This window comes from Desmodus rotundus, chromosome 8 (assembly GCF_022682495.2).
Source record: "Desmodus rotundus isolate HL8 chromosome 8, HLdesRot8A.1, whole genome shotgun sequence".
Lineage (NCBI taxonomy): Eukaryota > Metazoa > Chordata > Mammalia > Chiroptera > Phyllostomidae > Desmodus > Desmodus rotundus.
Window position 1 is genome coordinate 14,009,606 of NC_071394.1, and position 26,213 is coordinate 14,035,818.

Here is a 26,213-nt window from a genome sequence, read left to right on the forward strand (position 1 = left end):
AGCCAATATTTGAAAAAAAAAATTGCTTAGAACACTGCTGGGCATGTATTAAGCATCATATAAATGCTTTTTTAAATGAAATAGAATATAATCGAAACTTCCTTTACAATATTACTTCCAAAGGCTTCCCCCCTTTGACCTTCATTAAAGAAAAAAAGATTTAGTGACATTTCCCGAGAGACTGTCTTCTACATTGAAATATTTAAAGCAGAACCCTTTTATATATTATGAGACTAGACGTTTCAAATCTGTCAAGTTTAAAAACCTTTAACTGAGTTTCAAAGTGAACTGAATAAAAAATAGATGACCAAAAAGGATTACCAAATGAATACTTTATTAGAGTCATAACACTTACGAAGTAAATTTCTTTTCATCATGGAGTTGCCAGATTTTAAAACCGACCAACACTTTCTCATTTTACAGCTAAGATATGTAAAAACTTCTCAAATGCCATAATTTTTGTTCAAGTGCTTTGTCACTCCACTCACAAATCTAGAGCACGGCTCGTCTGCAAATCTACGCCCGCCCAGCCGGGTGAGTCTTAGGCATGGTTTTTAATGATCGAGAAGCAATCCGTTTACAAAAGTGCCATCGAAGCAGTTCTCGGAAATCATTACATTTAATGCCCCCAAGCACGGACCTGTTATACCTTGGAAACAAAAATACAATCTCCCAACTAGACCTAGCAGACTAACTTGAAACAGTTTCGACTAGAATGGACTATATATCCTTATGGCACATTTAGGACTTAGTAATATACAATTCGTCATACAGGTTTAAGTGTGTGATGCGGAGCTAGAAACACCAAGGACGTAGGGTGGTAGAGAAAAGATACGACATGAGTATAGTGGCCTAAGACTGACACCCTCTGGCCTCACGTGGAACCACGTCTCTTATCACTGTAATGACGTCACAGCCAGACCCAGTCAGACCCTTCTGTCCAGGGGACTATTAAGTCAACGGCATCTGATTGTTGAGCGTTGGTCATGCTACACATTCAGGATTGTCCTGCGCTCCGTGAAATCTACTAGCCCGACTTCTATGCGGCGCTCAGAGGAGGTGATTTGGACAGAAAGCAAGGGTTGAAAATACAGAACAATCGAAAGCCCTCTTCTCTCAGACGCAGCCCTCTCAGGGCCAGAGATGAGTACGTTGTTTGACTAGTGTGGTGGCAGCCGGGCCCGACTTCTCCCACGCAAGCCATTTTGGCACCTTTCCACAACCAGGGTCTCTCTACGGGGTTAAAATACTTTCCTGTGCTATTCGGTCATGCACAGTTTTTGTGATGGCTGTTGTTTTAAAACTGACTTTGTGTATCTGTCACTAATGCAGAAACAACATAGATCTCAGGGCTACTACAAAACATGTAAGACTCTACAATGTTAAGTTACATTTAATAATCTATTTAAATTTAACTCAGAAAGCAACCTGAAATAATTAGAAGTAAAAAGTTAACTCTTCGGAGAGCTCTATTTGGTAAAGCCTCACATACCCACATACAAATATTCATATATTCATGCACAGGGCAAAGAGCTGTATTCTGAAGCATAAATAAATCCAAAGTAAGACACAAGTAGCTGGATACCAACTCCAGTAGTGGCTGGTGGTTTCTGGAGATCTCATGGTAAGGACACCAGAGGAGAGTTCTGCTCCGGGGTTCGCAGACCCCAAGTTTGATTAAGCAACTCGGGTCATGTCATAAATTACTTTTTCCTATACTCAAGACACTGCTTGAATTAGCTGGAGAAACTGTACGCCCCTTCAAGGGTAAGCATTTGACCAGAAGCACAAAGGCAATGTGGTTATTACATAAGGAGACTGAATATGATGTGGCTTGTCTCATTAGCGTTGTACCTTTCGGGGTCAGTACAATAATGAACAGATGCATAACTAAGGTTCTGCACCAGAAGTTGGCAAACAAAGCCTGCAGCCCACAGGCCAAATCCAGCCTGCTGCCTGCTTTTGTAAATAAAGTTTTATTGGAACACAGCCACACTCATTCATCTACATCTTATCTACGGCTGCTTTCATGTAGCAACAGCAGAGGTTAGTAGTCGTGACAGAGACTACAGGGCCCACAAGCCTAAAATATTTACCCTTTTGACCTTTATAGAAAAAAGATGCCAATCTCTGTTTATTGAACTAAAAATAGAGTTCAGTGGGAGGCCTATTTGAAATGTATTTTATTTTAGGGAGTTTTAGTTACCCATTAAAATTAAGCTTCATAGGATTTAGCCACTAAACAAAAGAGACATCCCTTTATATATATATATATAAAAAAAATCTGTGTATTTTATGGCTATAAAAGAAAAATTTCTTTAAAAAAAGAAATAGAAGAAAAGAGACATATAAAATTAAAGGCCATTCCTCCATTTAATAGTGTAATAAAATTAAAATTCTATCCTTGAAATAACCCCAAAACTGTACTTAAGAGTCTCTCCCTATACTAAGCAAATTGCCCTTGGAACGGTGGTGCATCTGGATCAGATGGTACCCGAGTTGATGAGATGTACAAAGCAGACACGGGAAACTGACCCACGGACAGTTAGGGTTTAAGGAGTGTTACGGTCGCCATCTTCGTAAAGCCAGACCCAAACTGCAACCATAACAAGCTGTCGTCACAAAGGCAAAAATCTAAGGGAAAAGAAACACAAATTCTCATCAGATTTACAACATGACTTTAAGGAAATGCTCGTTCTTACACACAAGACTGGCCAACCTACCGAAAGATACTTCAGCACTTATGAAAGTGTTCATATTCATCTCTCTTTTTTGGTGATTGGTGCCGCTGCGTTATCCCCGCACAACACTAGCCTTCTTTTAAAGATTCTAGCCCCTAGTGGTTTTCTCATGTGCTGACAGCCTTAGGTTGAGCCTTTGTTCACATACGGGACTCGCTTGTTAAGTATTCGTGACACCCCCAGTTGGTGCTCAAAAGCGCATTATGAGATGTCTATTCGCACAGCGATCTCACAGCCAAGGAAAATGCGATTATTAGGACTTGGGGAGGGAGCTGATCATTTCTGTGACCCAAGAAAACCCACAGAAATAAATCATCAGGTCGGCATGGGAGACAGTCCTCAAGGCTGCACTCAGCTCTGAATTACTGGCCTTAGTGTTCAACAAGGATCTTTCCAGCACCAGTGAGGACGTTTGGTGTATAGAAATGAACAGCAGAGACTGCCCTGCCAATATGGGGGGTTTATGGTCCATATAAACTATGAGACAGAGCAGTTAAATATGACAGAGAATTTTTAAGTGCAGGGGTCTTTTACCAGAAAACTGCAGCTCTGCGAGGGAATATCAGATTAACCGAAAGAACTCTTTCCCAGTGTAATTACCCTTCTGCTATCTCCGCCCCCCCCCCCTTCTTCTTCTGGTTTCCTCTCTGGTACATCTCCAATCTAGCATTGCTGAGTAAGAATTAACACTTTTGATATCTATTATTAGTGAAGAGGAATTTTCCACTTAATACTGAGGGATTCAATATGTATCACAAATGAATGGCTCATACATTTAAATGTTACTAAAACTCAGAAACAGGCTGTACTTCCACTGGAGTATTGGGATGAAATGGGACTTAATGTAGAACTTGAAGCATGTAGAGGTTTACTAAGGCAACTTCCCTTAGGCAGACAGAGAAAGGGAAGGACAACAAGGACAAAGTCACAGAAGAGGGGCAGCCAGAACACTGAAAACTGAGCTCCTAAGGCAAAGACATATTAGTGAAAAATTGATGGTATCTACCAGTCAAGTACTTGAGCACCTATTATTCTTATGAAAGTAGGATCTTAGGGCAGCTATAAATAAATCATCATGGGGCTACTTCCTGGATCCAGGGGTTGTCATGGGAATCTCGCCTGCACTACTGAAAAGGAAGGGATGAAAGTAGCAAAGAAAAACCTTTTGGTAATAATGGACGACTAACACAAAGGACACTCAGTGGGAAGAAAGTCAATTCTAAGTCCCTGCGTTTCACTTTGTAAAACTGTTAAAATCAGTGGCTTCCTGACTATGATCTTGGGATCGCAAGGATTCTCCGAAAGCACCTCAGAGGTGAGGAGGTGGTTAGAGGTGGCTTTGTGGGGAGGAAGGCTGGGTATCATTGAAGATCCTCTTTCCCCCCTCCCACTAGGACATGTGTGCTTTTACTGTCCACACTTACTGGGTTTTAAGTAAGGTTTCTTTAAGCACAACAGTTACATTTCTCATAAAAGAAAGGCTCACTGATCTGTAAGCCTTTCAAAGCTAGAACCACGCCTCCTTTCCGCTGCAATCCCACCTTCAGTCTAACTCACTGTGGACCATGAATTGATTCACCATGAATGCATTCTGACGTCCTAACAGAGGCCTGCAAAACTTCACGGCAGAAGATCTCGGAATCAGCAGTCCTGCACCCTTCAGAACCTACACTGCAGACCTGTGCTGTCCAGTAGAACAGCTACCGGCCACATGCGGCTACTTAAACTAATCAACATAAATTAATTCATGAGTAGCAACCATATTAGATAGTGCACCTATAGAACATTTCTATCATTTTAGACAGTTCTGTTGGACAGCATCAATCCAGATATATTTTAAGGGCTACATGGGGAGTCCTGGAAGTTTATATGCTATCTGTGTAAAAAACATTAGAAGCAACAACTTGCTGTTCAGTCATATGAAACATCAAGAGATATCAGGGAATAATTTAGATGTTTGATACCCTCTATAAGAACAGAAATACTATATCATTCATTCAAATTGGCTATGAAACTCACTTAAGTCTATGAATTAAGAAAGAAAAAAAAATCCAAAAACTCCCCTATGGAAGGCATTTCATCCCTATACCATCTGTTGCAGTGGCCTGTTTACCTTCCCACTCCTGTGGATGTTCCTCCATGGCAGGAACTGGGCCTTATTCAGCCCTGTCCCAGCACCCAGCAAATCACCTGCCTCCTGGTAGGCTCTCAGTAAATATTCACTGAATCCAAATGAATTACAAGTAGGGATTGAACACCGAAGAACACATCTCCCTTACCGTGTCTGAAGTTACAAGAAGTAAAAGGCACAATTAATTCTTTTTACAAAGTAGACTTTGTTGTGGAAGGCCAACAACTGCCATGGACTGCTATAATCTTACACGAATGTCACCCTCTCTGTGCTCGCTTTCACCATCCACAACACTAGGGGTAATGACAGTGCTTTGCTCCTAAGGTTACTGTACAGACGTGTAGCTATTATACGTTTAATGCTAACAGCTATTACTACAGAAAACTACTGTGGCCTGCGGAGGTACTTGGAGACCTTGACAGTGGAAGGGCAGTCCTGCTACAGGGTCAGCGTCAAACACTCACTGTAGCTGCTACATTTATGTTGTACTGGTTGTTGCTCAAGAGCGGCTGCACAGCCAGGGTCGTGTTGCAATGCAGATCGTGCAGGGACGTGGCTGCTGCTTCCAGCAAAAAGGCTCCGAAGTAGAAGACGAACACTGTAAAATGGTATGCAAAATCCTGAAAGAGGAGGGAGAGAGAGACGTTTACAATGAAAACTAATAATACATTTTTTTTTTTCTGTTCCTTATTTCAAATGACGAAGTTGAGGTTCTGGGAGATTAGAACATTTAATCAAACCTGAACTACATTAGCCATTTCTTTTGGCTGTTTTAGCAATGCCAAGCTATTAGAATCCCAATGAAAATCAAGTGGCCCAGTGTAATCGGTGTGGTGGAAAACCTTCTGTATACTGAGTTTTATAATGACGCATGTAATTTAATTTACATTAAGGTGCCACCGAGGTCATTACTAATGAACAGAATATAAGAAGGAATAACATATACTGTCCTTAAACTTAAGTAAAATAGCATTTAAATTATATATTGTCATTATGATTATTATACAATAGCTATATTACTGTAGGATATTATATAGTTATATAATATATACACACATTTTATACTTATTTTATTTTTTAGCAATCATTATTTTTATCCATTACATTGTTACACCATACATTGAAAGATACAGAAGACCTATAAAGTCATAGAATTCAATAACATATCCCCAAACATTCTAAAAAACAAATAATAAATTCATGTATTTTACAAAAAGTATGGGAAATGTTCATACAAAACTCAACTGTTAGGTTATTTCATACCTTGCTGGTATTAACATAAAGCATAACTCTATTAAAATTCACATCATCTTACCTGAATTAATATATCATCAACATACTGATTTGTATTTCTGTTAACAGTTGCCATACACTAGGTACTTCACATTCATTATCATTCATCCTTACAACCGCCATTTATTATCCCCATTTTACAAATAAGAAATTTCTTCTTTGTAATTTTTTTTTAGTTGAGTGTCTCAAAGACACACAAAGATGAACTTTGGAAGGGAGAACTTAACCCCACAGAGGTCTTTCTGGTTCCAGAGTCCACTTTTATTTTACTATATGTTATATTATTATTTCACCATTTATATATCAACACTAAAAATCTTGGGAAAAAATACAAAAATCATTTACCAAGCATGTTAATTTAACCTCACAATCAGTGAAAGCTAAAAGCTATAAATACTGTAGTTAATATCCATTACAAATACTTCTAGAAAATTAATTCTTTATCAAAATGCACTCTCTTTTCCTTCATGAATAGTATACAGGCAACGTTAAACCATTATCGCAGGGGAAACAATTATTTTTTTCAACAATTAAATCTAACAATTTCAGAACGTAGCAATTCACAGCTGTCACCATCTGGTGACAACGTGGTGATACACATGGCTCAAACACTTTTCCGGCTGAGAGCACACAAGATGTATTACAGAACTACTATCAAAAGCAACCAGGTGGTCAAAAATGCAGAGCATGCAGAAAATCTCAAAGAAAAGAAAAGGCGCTATTTCCAAACATGGCACGCATTTCAGCAAACTCCTTAAAAGCAAGAGTTGGCTCTTTGAAAGTATGCCTGTGGATCAATGGAACAGCCCAGGGAGCCCCGGAACAAACCACGCCCGTGTGAGCAATTGATGTCTGACAAAGGAGGCAAGAGTATACAACGGAACACAGTCTCCACCAAGTGGTGTTGGGAAAACTGGGTACATGCAAAAAAAGGGAAGGAAGGAAGGAAGGGAGGGAGGGAGGGAGGGAGAGAGGGAGGGAGGGAGGGAGGGAGAGAGGGAGGGAGGGAGGGAGGGAGGGAGGGAGGGAGGAAGGAAGGAAGGAAGGAAGGAAGGAAGGAAGGAAGGAAGGAAGGAACAAAGAAAATAGATCACCAACTTACACCATACACAAAAACAAACTCAAAATGGATAAAAGACTTAAATGTAAGTCATGAACCATAAAAGTCCTGGAAGAAAACACAGGGAGTAAAATCTCAGATATTCAATATAGAAATATTTTTGATGAGTTATCTCCTAAGGGGCTGGAAACAAAGCGGAAAGTAAACAAATGGGACTACATCAAATTTAAAAGTTTTTGTACAGCTAAAGAAACCATCAGCAAGATGAACAGGAAGCCCATTGTATGGGAGACCATTTTCGCCCATGATACATCTGACAAGGGTTTAATCTCTAAAATATACAAAGAACTAAGACAACTCAACACCAGGAAGACAGACAAATCCAATTAAGAAACGGGCAAAAGACCTGAATAGATGCTTCTCCAAAGAGGACATAGAGAGGGCTCATAGACATGTGAAAAAATGTACGACATCATTGATCATCAGAGAAATACAAATTAAAACCTTAATGAGATATCACCTTACACCTGTCATAATCGCTACCATCAATAAAGCAATAGACAACAAGTGTTGGCCAGGATATGGAGAAAAGGGAACCTTAGTGCATTGTTGGTAGGAATGCAGATTGGTGCAGCCACTGTGGAAAACAGTATGGAGTATCCTTAAAAAATCAGAAATGGTACTCCCTTTTGACCCAGTCATTCCTCCTCTAGGAATATACCCCAAGGATCCTGAAACACCAATTCAAAAAATATATGCATCCCTATGATTATAGTAGCACTATTTACAATAGCCAAGATTTAGCAACAGCTTAAGTGCCCATCGGTAGATGAGTGGATAAAAAAGCTGTGGTACATTTATAGAATGAAATACTATACAGTTGTAAAAATGAAGAACCTCTTGGATTTTGCAACATTATTGATGGACCTGAAGAAAATGATGTAAGTGAAGTAAGCCAGTCAGTGTGGAATGTGACGAACACAATAAACTAAGAACAAGATAATAACAGAAGCTTAGAGACACAGAACAAACTGACCGCTGCGGGAAGGAAGGGGTGGGACCAGATGAGAGCTGGTGAAGGGAACAACCAGAGAACGTTTATGCACAACCCACGGACACAGACAACAATGTGGGGGTTGACTTGGAGTGGGGAGAGGGTGAGACTGGGGAAGGGGAAAGGGAGAAAAGTGGGAACAACTATGTAACAGCTTAAACAATAATAAAAAAAGAAAGAAAAGAAAGTATGCCTGCCGTATCATGAGCCTGTGCGGTGACAAGCACTGTGCTGGGCGCTGTGTTGCCATTACCATTTTCCCCCTCAGTAAGAGAGGACCATTCCAGCTAAAAAGGAAAACAAGCTCACAAGATGAACTTTGCAGGTGACCTATGGATCAGACTGGTAGGTTTTTCTAATTTCATAGGAAACCTAATGAATCAAAAAGAATATGAATGACTGTTTTCAATACCGACAATAAGACTCAATATAAACAACAAGGAAAAAGATGGTATGGACATATGTCTAATAAAATCAGACGTGTTATTGGAAAAATATTCAAACATGGATGAGGAATGTGCTTTAGACATTGAGAAAGAGGGCTGGGCCCTGCAGGATCCTGGAGACTCACTACTTCTCTACCAATTAACTTGTCAGTTGCTGGGCTATGAGGAGGTCCAGGAAGGCCCCAGAGGAAGGGCCAGGGTGATGGAGGCCCAAGCCCTTGGGAGGAGGCGGGAGGCTGGGGCAGTGACTGTGTATTAACTATCACCAAAGCACCAGTAGGGCTGTTCTGGTGCATCCTCTCAGGTACCATTTTTGAGCCTCACGGGGCTTACCAATATTAGGGACTGACCGATTCATTCATACATATTATGGGAAAGCCAAGCATTTAGAAAGAGGAGAGTAGGCATCTACCTGTAACTTAAATACGGATCTTTGATTTTCATTACTTGACCAACTACTACAACTATTTTGTCATCATTAATGAGAATTCTCGGCAAAAAGGTAAGAGCACACTGTATCGGCAACCTAAGACACGGAAGGACTTTCAAAGATTCCTACTGCCAGCCTCGGCATGGCTAAGAAATGATCACTGATTACTTCCTCTGAATTAGACACAAAGGTGAGCACTTTATAATACATTAATTTCATTACTCCTTAACAGCATCTGGTGAGGTAGCTATAATTGTTATCATTTTACAGAGGAAGAAATAGAAATTCACAGAGGTTCACTATTTGGCTTGAGGCTCCACACTTATCAAGCAAACCAGACCTAACCTTGAAGCCTGTGCAGTAACCACGGCAGCACCTTCCCCTTAGCTTTACACCCGCCCTTTGACCCCAGCTGGATTCATGAGGGCAGCCACATTCACCTGACTGCTGATAACATTTGGGAAGACAGTCCTCCTCATGCTCTTATCAATAAGGCAAGGACAAATAATATTCCTCTAATAGCTGTTCTGAGTTGCTGAGTAAAATGCTACCATACTTGAAAGAGACATATATAAAGCCTGACTAGAGGCCTGACTGAAGTTTCTAAACACCAATGTGTGGTTGAAACCAAAGGGGCGCTGGTCATGAACTTGGTTAGAGCGCTGTGCACCATGGATTGGAACTCACGCTCCACAGGGCCATTCTGAGACAGGCCCAGAGAATGAATGAATCATCACAAGCCTGTTACATGGGGAAAGGGAAATAACTTGATACAATTGAATGGTGTCACAATTTTAAGAATTGCGCTGGTTGCAAATTCATTTCTTAAAATTTACCAATTCTTGATAATTTAGAACAGCAATTGAAAATGCAGGCAATGCCTCATTTTACTGTGCTTTTGCTTTATTGTGCTTCTTAGATATTGTGTGTTTTAAAAATTGAATATTGAGGCAGCCCTGACTCGATCATGTATTTGGCACTGTTTTCCAACAGCATTTGCTCGCTTTTCGTCTCTGTCTCACAGTTTGGTAATTCTCACAACAGTTCAAACATTTCCGTTATTATATTTGTGAGGGTGATCTGTGATCAGTGTTTTTTGATGCTACTATTGTAATAGTTTCAGGGTGCCTTAAACTGCACCCATGTAAGATGGCAGACTTAACCAATAACTGTTGTGTGTTCTGCCCTGGCCGCCCCCACTCTCTTCCTATCCTCTCACCTCCCTTTTGCCTGAGACACAGCAATATTGAAATTAAGGCCAGTTAAAAACCCTAGCATAGTTTAGCGATACAGTATTTTTTAATTAAGATATGTACATTCTTTCCTTAGACATAATGCTATTGCACACTTAACAGACTATGATAGAGTGTAAACATAACTTTTTTATGCACTAGGCAACCAAAAAATGTCTGTGACCTAATTTACTACGATATTCACTAGACTGCGGTCATCTGGAACTGAACCCACAGTATCTCGAAGCTGTGTCTGTAAACATAAAACATCCCTTTTCTTTCCTAAATATTTGAGGAGTAGAATATATAGCCATCTGTTTTCTGAAAAGAATATATGTATTTAACATTAGAAACAGAAATCAATGGAAAATATCAGGATATACAAGGTCTGTCCAGAAAAAGTCCAGCCATTGTTAATATAACGAGAATGGTTTACACGACATCGATGTAACCTGGCAGCCAAGGAGAGTGGACTGGGATGTGCATGTGTGAACAATGATGACTTCACTGTACTAGTCAGTGGGAGGCAGTACATGCTGTTGAGTGAGCATGTGTACTGTGTGGCCATTGCATTCAAAATGACTGAGTGAGCAGAGTAATGGATCTGCATCAAATTGTGCATTAAGCTTGAACATTCCTTCCCAGCAACTATGTGGATGACTCAGGAGGCCGCGGCTGCTGGAGATGGGCAGCTTCGTCATGACAATGCACCTGCTCATGTATCACGTCTCGTGCAGAGTTTTTGGTGAAACATCAAATCACTCAGCCCCCCTATGATCCAGATTTGGTGCCCTGTGACTTCTGGCTTTTCCCAAAACTAAAATCCCCTTTGAAAGGGAAGAGATTTCAGACCATCAATGAGATTCTGGAAAATATGATGGAGCAGCTGATGGCAATTGGGAGAACTATGTGAGGTCCCAAGGTGCCCACTTTGAAGGAGAATGAGGTGTCATTGCCCTATGTATAATGTTTCTTGTAACTTTTTCAAGAAATGTCACTATTTTTCATATTACATGGCTGGACACCTTCTGGACAGACCTTATATGTCACGGGATCCATTAATCAAAGGCATCTGTTCAATAGTTCAATAACTGTCATGCAATTCATTGGTTGTATGAACTAAGACAGCTTTTGAGTAAAGGTCATCCAGCTCATAAAGGAGTAACAGAAAGATTGCTCAGCTCTATCAACACAGGAATCTCACAACCTGGGATCCTGCTGCCCAGCAAGGCAGCAAAGCAGACGCTGTGGTCTGACCTCATCTCTCCCAACAGAAGCAACAGATAGAGTGAAGCTCAGGCATTTCAGGATGGAATGAGATAGTTAAAAGTTCCCCACATTTTCCTGGAAAAGACCTAAAAATCCCTTACCAAGAAGTTCCAGTTGGCATCGATCTGAGTCACCATGCCGGAGAGGAACACACCCAGGAAGAGGAGGGAAAGGGTAAAAGCTGTCACAGACACGAACATGACCCATCCTTGCAGCAGAGGTAGAGGAACGTTGGAGGAGGCAACCAAAATCCAGACGAGTCCCCCGAACAGCTAAGGGGAAAAAGAAAAACGGCAGTAAGTTTGTGCAGCAGAATTGAATGTGCGAGTATCAGACGCCCGCAGACACTCCTGCAGCGTCACCACCCTCTTTCTTCATCACGATGTAAGGTGCCTCCCCCGTCACGTGCCAGCCCGGGGCTCTCACTCGCAAGCCTCACCCAGCTCCACACCTGTTTCTGTGTCTGCCTTCAGGCGGGACTCTTGTCCTCAGCCCGTGAACAGGTCCAGTATTCTGTCATCATCTAAAAATATTTTCCTCTGACCTTGCTGCCTCCCTAACTACTGCCCTCTCTTAAGTGTTTTCCTTCTCAGTTAACCATTTTTACAAATTCATCTCTGCTTGGTCTCCACCTCTTGTGGGGGGTACTCTTCAGAGCACTGCACAGTGGCTTCTGCTCTCACCACGTCTCGACGTTTACTAGCAAAGGTCAGCCATCACTTTCTAGCTTGTCGCTTCTAATGGCCATGTTTCAGTCCTGGTCGGGACCTAGTTGTACATGTGAAATTACTGCCTACATAGAATAGACGTTTCAACTGTTGTATGTGATAGTAGCCAATAAAATCTACCATCATTCACCGATCCTCTCCTATGTGCAGGGCATGGAAGTAGGCACTGTAGATATTCATAGATCTAATTCACTACATACCTACTGCCCGTCAGGCACTGTGCCAGCGTCTAGGAATAAAATGGTAAACAAGCTACACTCGGCCTCCGCCATCACAGAATTCACAGTCTCGCATAGCAGGGCGATGGTTAAGCAGGTGATGAAAATGCTGCGTCATGCTTGTCCCAATCGGGCAAATACTGAGGGTTGCAGGCTCACACAATGAGGGTTCTGAATCCAGATTTGAGAAGTCAGAAAATACTCTCTGGAAGCAACGACCCAGAGGGCAGGGCTGGGGGGAGTGGCAGGGTGAGAAGGCCCCTGCAGGGAAGGAGGTGGGGCTTGAGATGACCGGGTGGGAGCTTAGAGAGCGCCTGGTGGAGCTGGAGACTGAGCTGAAGGTCCTGAAGGTCAGGTCAAGGAGTGAACTTCGCCCAAGGGCAACGGGAGGACACAGATCATCTTGGGCAGTCTAACTCGACCAGGTATGCATTGAGATATTTCTCTCTGGCTAGCGTGTGACATGACTGGAGAGGAAAGGATGGAGCTGGGGACCACAGAGGACACTATTATAACAACCGAGTATAAACTAGACTCAGGGCGCTGAGCACAGAGAGACGTGAATAGATGAGACAGAAATTTAAACAGTACACAGGATGGTAGCTGGTGACTGATCCGATGTGCATGACAGCAAAAGATATGGAATATACCCAGATTTATGACTTGGGCAACTAGGCGTGAGTGAGAGAACATGGCAGGGGGAAATGGCTAGGGGGCGTCGACACTAAACTTCACGAATCTAACAAAGGTGGTCTCGGCCACGAAGGCCACGAAGACATGCCTTCGCGTGGTGCGCGGGCCCTTTCATTATGATCTAACCTGCCTTTTGCATCCTTGTCACTTGCCACTAACTGTCTCACATTTTATGCTATAGAAAAAAAAATCCACAGTCCAAAGATCAAGTTCTTTCGTGTCTGCGTGGCCTGACATATGCTGGCCAAGAATGCCTCCCCTCCCCCATGTGTATTTGAGAAACTCCCATTCACAGTTCATCTTGGATAGCCCATGGGCCAAAGAGTCTTTCCCAAGTTCCGCCCCATGTTCAGGAACCCCCCTCCTCTGGGCACTACACCTCCTCATCGTGGGTACGTGACACTGATGAGAAACACTGAAACCGAATGTCCCTGGCTTTCAGTCCCTGGCATGCTGCTTCCTGGGTCTCTGCACCCGAAGCCATCTATTCAGCTGTGTGATAATCCGACCCTAACTGTCCGTCAGGCACTATGCTAGATTTGGAAACACAAAACCTAGGCTATGTACCTGTCCTGAAGGCACCTACAGGCAAGTGGGAATCGATCCCACTCCCCCTGCACCGGTCCCCTCTTACATACACGTGATATCACAGAAGCATGTATATCTGGCACACAGAAGGCTGTCACATACATGCTCTGTGAGCAAAAAAACTCCTAGTGCCCATATGAGAACAGCTGGAACTCCAGGTATTAGAAACCCATCATCGTGTGCATCTTGCCTCTTAAGTATCTAGAAAATATCCCAATCGCACAAGCCACTGATAATTAAAGACACAAGTTTTAATTAGAGTTGCTTAAAAAAAAAAAAGGCCCGGTTATATAATTCGTTACCACTTTGCAAAACATTTTGGAAAGCATAATAAATTATCACTTGAGCAATGAAAACTAAAGCACCAACCTAACCAATTTATAATTGTGGTGGTATATCTCAAGTCCTAATTTCAAATAGAACATTAACAATCAACCCAGAAAGTTTCATGAAATAAATCTAGGTCATGAAGATCTATGCATATTAAAAAATGTAACCACAACATTACTAGAAGGTATGAAAAAAATAGTGATCCTGATAAAACATTGTCTACACTTTCATACTGTTTAATAAATATTTGGTGGTGATAAGGTCTTCAAATCCTTTTTTTTTCTTGGCCTCTTCTTCCTGGTAGCCTTTTCTTCCACTACAAATAACCTATATTCCTTTAAATACTGTTTAAGAAATAGGCATCATTATTAACTATCTATTAACACAAGCGTCATGTATTGAGAAGGTAGGAGTATCAAGGGTAATAAAAAAACAATGGGCCATTGTTTATTAGGGGCAGGCAGACTCAAATAGATAACGTAATTATATGATACAGGAACTGTGATAAACTGACACTTCAGAAGAACAGGGTATATGATCTCTTGGAGTGAAATAAAATATTTCATAAGCCTGGACTGGACCTCAAACAGGCCAGCCTCAAATCTACTGCCAGGCACTATGGAAGGATACTCTAGAAAAGAAGAAGAAAAGAAAAGAAAGAAAAAAAAAGGCAAGGTTCCTTCTCCAGGAGCTCTAAATAAGAGAGACACAGACACCGGGGAATCTGATGCAGGAGCAGACTGCGGACAGTGCTATAAAAAGAGCTCAGCACCATGAGCTCCCAGAGGCTGGGAGGGAGAGGGAACACCCTGGGAGGGGTCTGGGCAGGCAGCAGGGGAGGCGGGGCTGGAAGCAGGCTTTCAAGCAGATCAGGGCTTTCACAGAAGATGCTAAAGTGATGTGGTGTACATTAATTGTTCTTGTCATACTCAAAATGACAGCCTTTCAGCACCTCAAAGGCCTGAAAAGGAAGCTCAGTGTTTCTGTGCAAAGAGAGCAGATTCCCCTCCCCGACTGCGGTGTGTGTGTTGATGGGGTAGATGGAGAGACTACAAAGTACACCCCTATCTCAGAGAGCCTGGGAAATTCGGATTTAAGTCCTGCTCACCCCAGTAGCTTTGGGAGCTGGGGGATGGGCCAGAGGACACAGTGAAGCCTGCTTTGGAGAGCCACCTTCCTCGCTGTAACTCTGCCACACTGGTTTCACTAGGGCTTCGACACAATGATTTCTTCCCTACCTCATGATTTCCTTTGGCCAAAAGCTACCTTTTCTCCCGAGCTTCCCCATCTGGCTCCGACTTCACAAATTCTTTGACTCACATTACGAATACTCTGTATATTCTCTTCATTTAATTCCAGGCATCGTCAAGCTCAGAATGTTACCAAATACACTGTCACTACCGGCAGCCTGTTAAGCAGACGTGACTCTGGAGGGAGCCTTGTTTTCAGAGACGAACAGTGGAGCATAAACATGGTTAAAATCCCAGGGACAACAGCTGATAAGATGTCATAGCAACTGCAGGGAAAACATGCTGTGAAGGGCGGGCGGAAATCCATGGCCGCCAGGCAGGCTGTTCTCTTCTGGGATCTAAACCCGCATTCTCATTTTTGTCTATCGCAGCCTTCCGTTGCTCTCTGGCATCCAAAGATGTCTGATTATGTTAAAACTTCCAAATGTATCACATTTTTCAAAACCTGTCTTTTCCAGTGTTACTGAGATGTAATGGACACACAGCACCCACGGTAAGTTTAAAGGGCAAAGCCTAACTTACATACACTGTGAAATGATTAGCACAGCAAGTTTAGTTAACACCCACCAGCTCACAACAACTGTATCGCATTTTGCAATTTCTCTCAGGACCTAAGTCAGGGCCAGGACTCTGCTCCTCCAGCTCTAACGAAGGACGGCCCGATGGCCCAACTGCCAGGTAATGCAAAAGCAAACATTTCCCAGCAGCAGCCTTGGGCCCTCCCTGTGACCGTTCCCCCACCCTCCGAGCTCCACTTTGTGTGTCCCTGCCACACACCTCAAGTGCTCAGATACATCCTGAGTTGCAGTTATTACATTGCTGTACATCCCCAGAACAACCGCCCCCTTTGTGGCTGACCACAAATTCTCACTTTAGTTTGGCCCCGGCAGGCCAGAGGGGTGAGGCTTGGTTGAAGCCTTCCCTCAAGAAAACGGTGGAAGTACCCGTCCACGCCTCACACTGAACTGAGCCCTCGGAGTTGGAGCTAAAACATGTTTTCACTAGAAGCCGTGGGCTGGTAAAAACCCATGACCCCACGGGAAAGCATGGCGTCGAAGAAACAGCAACTCTTGTAATTCTGGCTGCCGGGACAGCAGCCTTCGTCACTTGTCTCCTATTTGGATGGCATTCTTACGTCCCCAAAGGATTCTCTTTGCAAATTCCCTTTTTCTTTTCAAATGTCACTTATTTCCTAATAGCCTGCTTATATAAATATGCCCTCCGACATCTCAGCCAATAATTTCCAAACCCATTTGACACCGTCGGAACGTACTCTTACTATTCACAAGTAAACAGGCCGATTCCAACTCTGACCTATTTTCAGTCACTGTTGGGAAGGAGAACAGGAGGTGAGTGAATGTCAAGGTGTAAAGGACTGTTCAACTGCCCCTAAGGAAAAATGCTTCACTATTTAGAACTTCCTGTATATAACCCATGTCCCTCTCTTTCCAATTCTCATGCTATTTACATACTAGGTATTTCATCACTTTACAGCAGTGAAAATCAACAACCCAGCAAGCCCAGAGGAAAGAAATATCTTCCAGTCCGGCTTAGAGAGTTAGTTTGAATAAGAGGGTGGAGCTAATGAAGGTAATAAAAATATTAGCTAGCATTTACTGAGCTCTTATGTTCCAAGCACTATTCTAAGTGTGTTATTTGTACCAATCTAATTCTCACAAAATCTGAGAATATTACTATTCCTATTTTACAGACAAGTTGAGTGAGGTAGAGAGACATTAATAACTGCCCTAAGTTACACAGTTTATAAATGTTAGACCTGGATTTGAACCTGGCAATTGGCTTCTAGAGCTAATGGTATTAATAGTATGTTATTCTGTCCCCCCTTCAAAGTTCAGTGTTTATTCCAGACCAAGGTTTTTACTCTTTTGCCATAGATTGGCTTGGTGGGAGCAGAGAGAAGGTTGATTCCCTGAAATCAAATAGGGTAGATAAGTACATAATCATTTTTTCTGAGGACACGGTCCACAGCTTCCATCAGAACCACAAAGGAAACTGTACCACCCCCCAAAGTTCAGAATACCTTATTGACTTGATAACCCCTCCTATTTTAATGGGTGCTTATTGACTGGGTACCTATAAATGAAACAACATGGTGAAGGAACTATTTAATACGTTCAGCAATCGATCCCCTAGTAAAGAGCTCACCCACAATGACCTCCATTTAAAGCACAACTTGTATTTCAACAGATTTTTTTTAATCCTCACCTGAGGATATATTGTTTTGATTTTGGAGAGAGAGGAAGGAAGAGAGAATGTGAGAACAGAGAGACAGAAAGAGAGAAACATCTATCAGTTGCCTCCCGTACGCATCCCAACTGGGCATAGAACACTCAACCTAGGTATGTGCCCTGACCGGGAATTGAACCTGCAACCTTTTGGTGTATGGGATGATGCTCCAATCAACAGAGCCACCTGGCCAGGGCTCAACAGATTTTTTTTTTTTTAAACCGGGGATGTATGTTGGTCAACAGATACAACTGACAGATGTATTTACAAGGTAGCCCATAAAAGTATATTCATTCACAATGTGCCTACAGTCAGGTGGTAGTGGTGCTAGAGAATGCTGCTGCTCTCCAAGCTCACCTAGTCCCCTGCAATGCTCCTTTCCATATATATATATATATTGTGTGTATATGTTTGTGTGTGTACTCTGGCCTCTGTTTCTTATCCCTTGCACACTGAGTCCATTATACGGGTCATGCTGCCATCAGAATTTTTGCTGGATAACTGAACTTTACATATTCCAAAAAGATACAAGCTTTTCTTCCAAAAAGACTTCCCTGCTGGGTGCCATCAATGGTGCTGCCATGGTTACGGATGCATGTATCCTCCATGCTTACAACAACTGGTTTGAAACCCTGGGTACACAGGTGTGTTTCACCCACTGGACTGCGATGCCAGAGTGGGCAACCTTGCCTTAAACATCGCCAAATCCTCGGAACCCAGGACAGTGCTTTTTCTATAGAAGATGCTCAACTGCATTCTCCTCGAAATGAATGGGAACCACCAATGTGTGAAATGAACAGTTCTAGAAGAAAATGCTCCAGAAGTGCAGGTTGGGATGCTAGGAACACGCTGCTATCTGCAGCCTAGCTCACCCTCTGGTACATGGTGGGTGTTCAAAAATGGGCAAGAATCTCATGAAGCAGGAACATTACTTCTCAATTTTCAAGTTATTATTGGCAACGCCTACCACCCAGTACAAGATCTCAGAAGACTAGAGTGGAAAATTATGGGGAAGTTGGCACCTTTTGCTAGTCTAGCTCATGACACCTCGTTTTCAACCTTCTTCAAGCCCCAAATTTGTTCAGGTTACCTATTCTGCTGCAATTGCCGTGGAAACTTTTGACCAAGGTAGTGTTTATGTTGTGCCTCACCCACTCCCCCAACACACACCCCTCCTGCTCTCCCCATCGATCCCCATTGTCCCCCCCCCATGCTCTTATTTAAACTGGACATGGACTGGTCCTAGCGCAGGTCTCAATTACAGGTACAAGTTGGCAAGGTTTTTTTTTGTTTTCTTGTTTAAATCATGGAAAGAAAAACAATGCAAGTTTGGGGAAGCAAAGAGAGGTGGCAATAGAACAGGTCTAGATACAAAATACCCTAATGCAAAAGAATTGAAAGCTGTAGAAATATGTTTGCTATAAAGAATTATACTTTCTTCCTCCTCATGGGACCCAAACTTCCGTTTTGGCTTCTCAGATAGCTGATGTTCACCTTGAAATGCAGAGCACATATTACATGGGAGAAATACGCTCAGGTCCCTTTTTATTCTTGTTTATAATTTTCCTTGATTTTTAAAATCCTCTTTTTCATGTTTGTAGATAACCGGTCAGCCCATAAATTGAAAATGCCCACGCATGCGAGGTCCCCGACAAAGGCAAGAGCTGTGCAAATCTGCCTCTTTTCTTCCTTTTCATCTCCCCCCTTCCTGAAAACTACTACACAAAAAAGTTAAGAATGTCATAGAGGGCGGCTATGAAAGGACATGGCCCTTTTCACATAGAATAGGACAAAGGACATCAGGTCAAACTACCAATTCCTGGAGAAGAATCGTGGTATTTTAAGAGTCGGGCAGGACTTACAAGGGCTGCCCTTCTCCACTCCGGCCAGCTTCCCTAGGGGACTTCCACGCACTGTGCAGCGTGTCCTACAGAACAATCGGAGAGCGGCTGTTGAGTACGGCAGGGGCGCAGCATTGGGCACACCAGCCTGGTTCTCATCCTGGGTCACTGCAGTCTGTCTTTTCTATTCGTCCACATCAGGACAGATACGCCATGTCCATGGCTCCTACCACCGGGTGCCACATTTCTATGGAGCTCTGCAGAACAAATCTCCTCTCCTTGATCTTTTACTTGGGAGCTCAAGGTCAAGGTTGTCAGCAACTTGGTTTAAAGTTCTCCATACTTCAGTTCTTCGTATTTCTTACTGGGCTGCCAGTTGAGGCCAGGGACTGCTGAACATAATCACTGGCAGGGGCATAGGTTTATTTTCTCTTCTAAAGCTTTAAAAACTCTGTTTCACAGGGATGAAAATTGTAACTCAGAGGCAAAGGAAAAATCTGACCCACAGCATTAAAACCCTGTAGGGAGGGAGAGTACCCGTGGCCAGCCCCTCTTTACTACGGCAAACACACAATTTCCCTTTGCAACCAAAAATCAATTTTCTGGGCAAGAAAAGAAATCTCTATGGATCTCACCATTTGTGGGTTAGTTCAACGAACATCAAAGCTTTGGGCTGAAAATAACCTGAAATCCCTTCCAGAGACTTACCTGCGTGAATGCACATGCCTGCTCCACAGCCCCTCCCTCCCCATCACCCCTTTATTAGCGTTTGCTTTTCTGGCATAATTCTTCTGAGTTACAGCTTATATTTCAGTTTGGCATAGTCTCATTTCAGGACATGTCATACTGATTTTTTAACTTTTCTTTTTTTTTAATTATATTTTTTCCATGGCCATTTATCCCCCTTCCATTCCTCTTGCCCCACAATCACCACACTGCTGCCCACGTCCATGACTCCTGTTTCCTTTTTGCTCGATAAACTTCACATACTTGCGAGACCTCCCGAGCCTCCAATCTATCTCTCTTCTCTGCTTCTTTCCTTCGTCCTACTTCTGGGTCTCATCATCCCTTATCCAAACCACTGCAATAAGCCCCTTAACTGATCTCACTGCCTCTAGTCTGTTCCGTAACCAAACCTCACCGCTCACAGATTTCTAAAACCCAAGTCCGATCGAGTCTATCCCTGTCCTTCAGCAGCTTCCCATCACAGACAGGGCACGTTCTACGCCTTGGCCTATCATTTCTTATCAAATCACAATTTGAATCTTCTCTGCTTTTTCCTTCTTTTTCTGCCACCTTCCCACAAGTCACGTAGAAACGAACAAACAGAAAGCCTTAACCATTGCCAGAACCTTCCTGCCATGGCCCTTCTTATCTCTGGGCTTTGCGCATGCCCACGTTTCTCCCTGGAATTCTCTTTCCCACTTTTTCTGCCTATTGAACATCTTCACTTCGTTTAAGACTAACTCGGATGTCATCATTCGATGAAGCTGCCTGTGCTGGTGTCCCCAGTGGCCAGATGTACTCTACCCTGTCTTCCGATAGTGCTTTGCATAACCCAGTTTTATCACTTCAACCACAGCCCTGTAATTCTTTCTTGACTTTATACTTCACTGTACAGGAATTTCTTTTATGGGCAGGAGCTATGTTAATGGTCCTATTCCCAGGGCATAAAATAAAGCCTGATGCATACCAGATTCTTAATTGTTTGTTGAATAAATAAAAAGTACTGTGGCATCCAAAACACTACAGCTAGAAGCATGTGAATAAGAGTCCCAAAATATCTCTGATAAAGGGAATGTTAATGACTATCGCGGGGAATGTAAATGGTTTTCTAAACATTGAAACTGTGAAACATTGAATTCAATAGTGACCTTTGTTCTTTTTCGTGTTTAATACTGTTATGTCGGATCTTTCTCGTGCGTTACACAAGATCAGCTCATTGAGGACAGGGACCAAAATATCTCATTCAGCCTAGTAGTACAGCTGCTCCAACGTTACTTTCTTATAAAGAGACCGGCCAGGAAATGCCGTAGCTGTAGTTCACTTCCCACGCTTACATCTGTCTTCCTTGAATGGTAGGTGTTTCTGCGTATACCCTCTCAGCCAGGTTACAAGCTCTTTGACCTGAGGAAGGTAGTCCCAGCACATTTGTTCCTGGAACATTGCCTCTCACACAGCAGTTACTCAATAAAGACCTGAGGAGTGACTTAAAAAACGTTAATTTAGGAAACCCCTGAGAGATTTAAAAATAACTTTTGAAAGTGATTTTTTTTCATTCTAAACTAAAAGGCTTCACTTTACAAAACCAACTCAGTAGTAAACTCGTTGTGGCAAACATACATTGGTAAATATAGCTGAGCACAAAAATGAGGGCCCTACAACTTCGGTACCCGGGCGTGGAGCACACACCTGCTTCAGAAGGCTGCCCCATGCACATGAGGCTGCATCTTTTCTGCCTATCAGGCTAGTACCCTAAGTGGCTTTACTTGGTGCTGGTAGGCAGGCACTATTGTATCTTTTGAAATACCGCCCAATAAATGGCTTCCAGCTGAGAGACTGTGAATGGGGTGCAGTCAGGGAGATTGGAATTGAGTTCTTCCAACCAAGTTCTGTGAGAACTGAACTCCAAGACCACGGTTTCATTAACTCAGTGAACCCTTGACAGGCCAGGCCACCTTTGGCAGACGCTGTTTTCATCTGTCAAGTTTTAGACAGCAACAGGACATAAACACAGAAATTACAAGGACAAATGAATTTGAAAAGAAGGTTAAAATTAAGAAGAAATTTGGAGATACCCAGAGACATGGAAAGAGGCTAACAGTATGGCTCCATAGAAAGGAGATCACCTAAATGTGGCAAATCTCACATTTCATTTAGAGCTTGGAGGAATTTCTAAAGAGGGGCCATGGGAGCGGAATTGGAAAACTAGAGGGAAATTAGGAAAGCAGGGGCCAAAGGTGCTTCCAAAGTGCTTATCTAGTTCATATCTGTACGTCTGCTCAGGGTGGGCATTCTAGATAGAATGATCCACCCAGAGCCACAGTTTGTTTCCAGTGTGGTCTCGTTTCGCTGAAGTCACTAGTTCCATTGCACTATTATGGTCCTTTTACTTTGGGGGGCAGAGTATGGGAAGGAGAGAGGTTGGTATTCAAGTAAAAGGAGTAATGGAGGCCTAAGATTTAAACGTATCAAGATGTTTGGCCTCAGTGAAAAGGAAGCTGAAATGGCTTTTGGAAGGGACTTTGTTCTAGCTAGATAAGGGTACTCCGTGTGTTTGGGGATAGGAAGCCAGAGGAAATGAAGAGATAAGAGGAATAAACTGAATACTTGTGTGATGCTGGGGCCCCTGCTAGGACGGAGAGGGACAGACATGCTACAAGAGACAGAGAACTCACACCTACCAGAAAGAGCGGTCTTGTCCACAGAACCCAGGGGACGGCCTCCCGCAGTGGTTCCCAGCCATGACTGCATGTTAGGACCTCCGGGAGCTTTTAAAAAACCTAGCAGACTCTGGGCGCTCCCCCAGAGAGTCTGATTTAATTAGTCTGGGCTGGCAACAGTATTTTAAAAAGCTGCCCAAGTAATTAAGCACAGCAAGAGATGAGCACTAACCACTGGGCTAGATAAATAAAGAGATATGGGTGTAGGGGAGAGGAAATAGATTAACTCAGTTTCCACTCTTTCCCCTCAGAACCAGGCAGTGTTTCTGAAAGTGTCACATGTTCACAGGTGGTTCCTGTGATGGGATTTGATTAGATGACTCATGGATGAGCCTTTTTGCATATGTACTCATATATATTGGGTTGGCCAAAAAGTCCATTTAGTTTTTTCCTGTAAAATAAAGACACATTTTTCATTTTCACCAATAACTGTATTGATTTGGGTATTTTGAGTACGGTGGCTATCTCCCACTATTGGCTTCTAGTCGGGAGAGGCCTGGGGTGCTGCTAAACATCTTCCAGTGCCTAATACAGCCCCACAGCAAAGAATTCTTTGGCCAAAATGTCAATTGTACCAAGAAACTTCACAAACCACTTTTCACACATCCGATCAGTCACAGCACCTTCTCCAAACACTACACAAATCTGTTTCTGCATTTCAGTTGTATTTTTACCTTTCCCTGAAATAATAAAGTATAGTATGCTGAAAATGTTGCATATTTCCTTCCATCTTCAATATTAAAATGGCTGCACAAAAATTCACCAATTTTGATAAGTTTTTAAAATATGCACACTGATATGACAGCTGTCACACAATGCAATGTAACAAAATTGTTTCTAATGAAGTTAAAGACAATTAAGCACGACTAGAGCCATCGTACAGAAAAAACTAAAAGAACGCAGCCCAGTAGTTCCATGTATGTATATATGTTTCTTTACATATATACATACATATGTAAATACGTAAGTATATTCTTGAATAAATATTAGAAAAACGTAACCAACATATCAAATTTGAAAATTCACACATATTATTACTTAGGATGAGGCTAAGGTAGGCAGTGGCGTTTAGAAAGTGAATCTATTTAAGTGAACAGTCTGTAGATTCTACTACAAGCGCATGCGGATGGGGCAAAAACTTCTGAAAGAGGCAGGCTGACAGCTGGGGCTTAGGGAACATGGAACTGAAGTAGCCCAGAGCCTATACAATCTTTCTTCACTGTTCTCCGCGGTGCAGTGGGCCCGACGCCATCTACCCCCCACGCTTCTCACAGGAAGGCCTACGCCTCACCCGAAGCATTTACAAGCTTCTGAGCTGGGCTCCACTCACACCAGCCCCTCCTAGCCTCGCAGTCACGATCCGATTACTGATGTCATGGCCTGTAACTCACTTATCTCCTTTTTCAGATTCAAATCTGAGCTAAACTTAGGGTGCCCTAGCCACCTTAGCATAATAGGGCAGAAAACCAATGCTCACAAGGTGTTCCAGCCCCACAAGCACAAAAGGGAAACCGAAGCGACCCAAATCCAGGTTATGCAAACTCAAAAGGAGGGGGTGAGGGGAGAGATATGAAAAGCCCACACGGAGCAAACAAAACCAGCCCGCGGAGGCGCTGACATTTTCACTCTATTTGTAGTTCTCAGGGCATGACGCAACTTCGGGTTGCCCAATTTATGTTTGCAAATCCCCCCCTGGCCCACAAGGAGCTTCAAAAGCTTCCCAACTCCGAAAAGTTCCTCTGAAAAAAGTTCCAGTCTCCAGATCAAGCGGGCGTCACAACAGGCCAGGTGACCTCACCTTCACTTGGGCGCTACAAACTGGGCCGAGATAGGTAAACCAAAGAAGAAGGCGCAAAGGCAGGCCGAGGAACCCGACAGCCCCGTTCCTACCTTTCCCTCCCCATTCCCACGCCCACTTGATTGGAAACTGCCAAGGGCACCTTACCCACTTCACTTTCTTTCTGCCCTGCCTCGAGAGCCCTGCTCCTCTCCCCAATCCAAGGGGCACTCATAATGGCAAGAAGGGGAAAAGCCCAGGTCTTCAGCCTTCCTCCTCTTCTTCCTGTTACCTCCAGCCCGCCTTCCACAGCGTGGTAGCCTCCCGGTCGGCGCTCGTCGGCTACACCTTTGCACCACCCAACAAAATGGCAGGTTAGCAACAGGCAAGGCCGAGAGCGCCAGCTCTGGCTCCAGCCCAGCGCGGCCGCCGGCCAAGCCTCCGGGGGTCTCTGATGGCTCCCTCAAGCCCAACACTCTTCTCCCAAAGTCCCCAAACCTCCGTCCCGCCGGACCGCCCGCTCGCTCTCTCGGGGCCATTTCTATCGCCAGCGGGGGCGCAGGTGCCAGCGTTAACAGGTGCCAGGCGCGAGGGCCCGCCGCCGCCCAGCTCCCCGCCGCGCTGGGCTCCTATGGGACCCCGGAGGCGCGCAGGGAAATGCCAAGTTAAAGGGACGGGAGCTGGGGCGCGCGCGGAGGGAGACGGCCCCGGGGCCAAGGATGCCGCCGCCAGTCCTTGCCGCCCAGGCGCGACCCTCGCCGAGGCTGCCCCACTTACAATCTCCAGGCAGACGAAGGCGCCCGAATAGGTCCGCAGGATGTCGGGGCCCGCTGGCAGGGTGACCCGAGGCGCGGGGAACGACACGGCGGGGTTCGGGGGCGGCACGACTGGCGCTCCGCCGGCCGACATGCTGCCGCTGCCGCTGCTGCGTCTCCGCGCGCCGCCACCTTCCTCCGCCCGCCTCCACCTCGCGGGCTCCCGCCGCGCCGTGGAGCTCGGGTCCCTGCGTTCGGGCGCGCCGCGCGGAAGGGGGCGTGGCTGCACTGCCTCGGACCTCGCGGTCCCGCCCCGTCACGTGGATCCAGGTAAGCGCGCCACCGCCCCTGTGCCCGCGCGGGTCACGTGCACAGGTGCGGCCTCCACCTGGCGCGATCCTTCCCGCTCCGCTTTCTGTGCCCCCTCTGTGGACCAGCGCCCTGCCTCCCTGGATGCTCTCAACGTCCAGCTCCACGGCTGTGCTCGTTAGGTATTCCTTCTATTCCTCTTCCTGGTCCCCACCTGGTCTTGTCCACTTGTCTGCCCCCACTCGCACAGCTCCCCTACTCCACTTTCTTCAATTTAACTGCAAACTGATCTTGGAGCTGTGAATCAGAAGATAAAATCAAGGTCACCAGTCACACCTAAAAATTGGAGTGGATCTGCTTTAAGTGGGATTCCAGTGG

At 44.0% G+C, this 26,213-nt stretch overlaps 1 protein-coding gene across 1 annotated transcript; it reads right to left on the bottom strand.

The window, feature by feature from the left end:
• Positions 1-315: 315 nt before the first annotated feature.
• On the bottom strand, positions 316-25,794 carry MAL2 (mal, T cell differentiation protein 2). The gene is made up of 4 exons (XM_053929741.2): positions 25,549-25,794; positions 11,758-11,928; positions 5,337-5,492; positions 316-2,634 (listed from the first exon to the last, which is right to left on the bottom strand). The coding sequence occupies exons 1-4, from the start codon at positions 25,678-25,680 to the stop codon at positions 2,563-2,565; spliced, it is 531 nt and encodes a 176-aa protein (XP_053785716.1). The 5' UTR covers positions 25,681-25,794; the 3' UTR covers positions 316-2,562.
• Between the last annotated feature and the right edge of the window lie 419 nt (positions 25,795-26,213).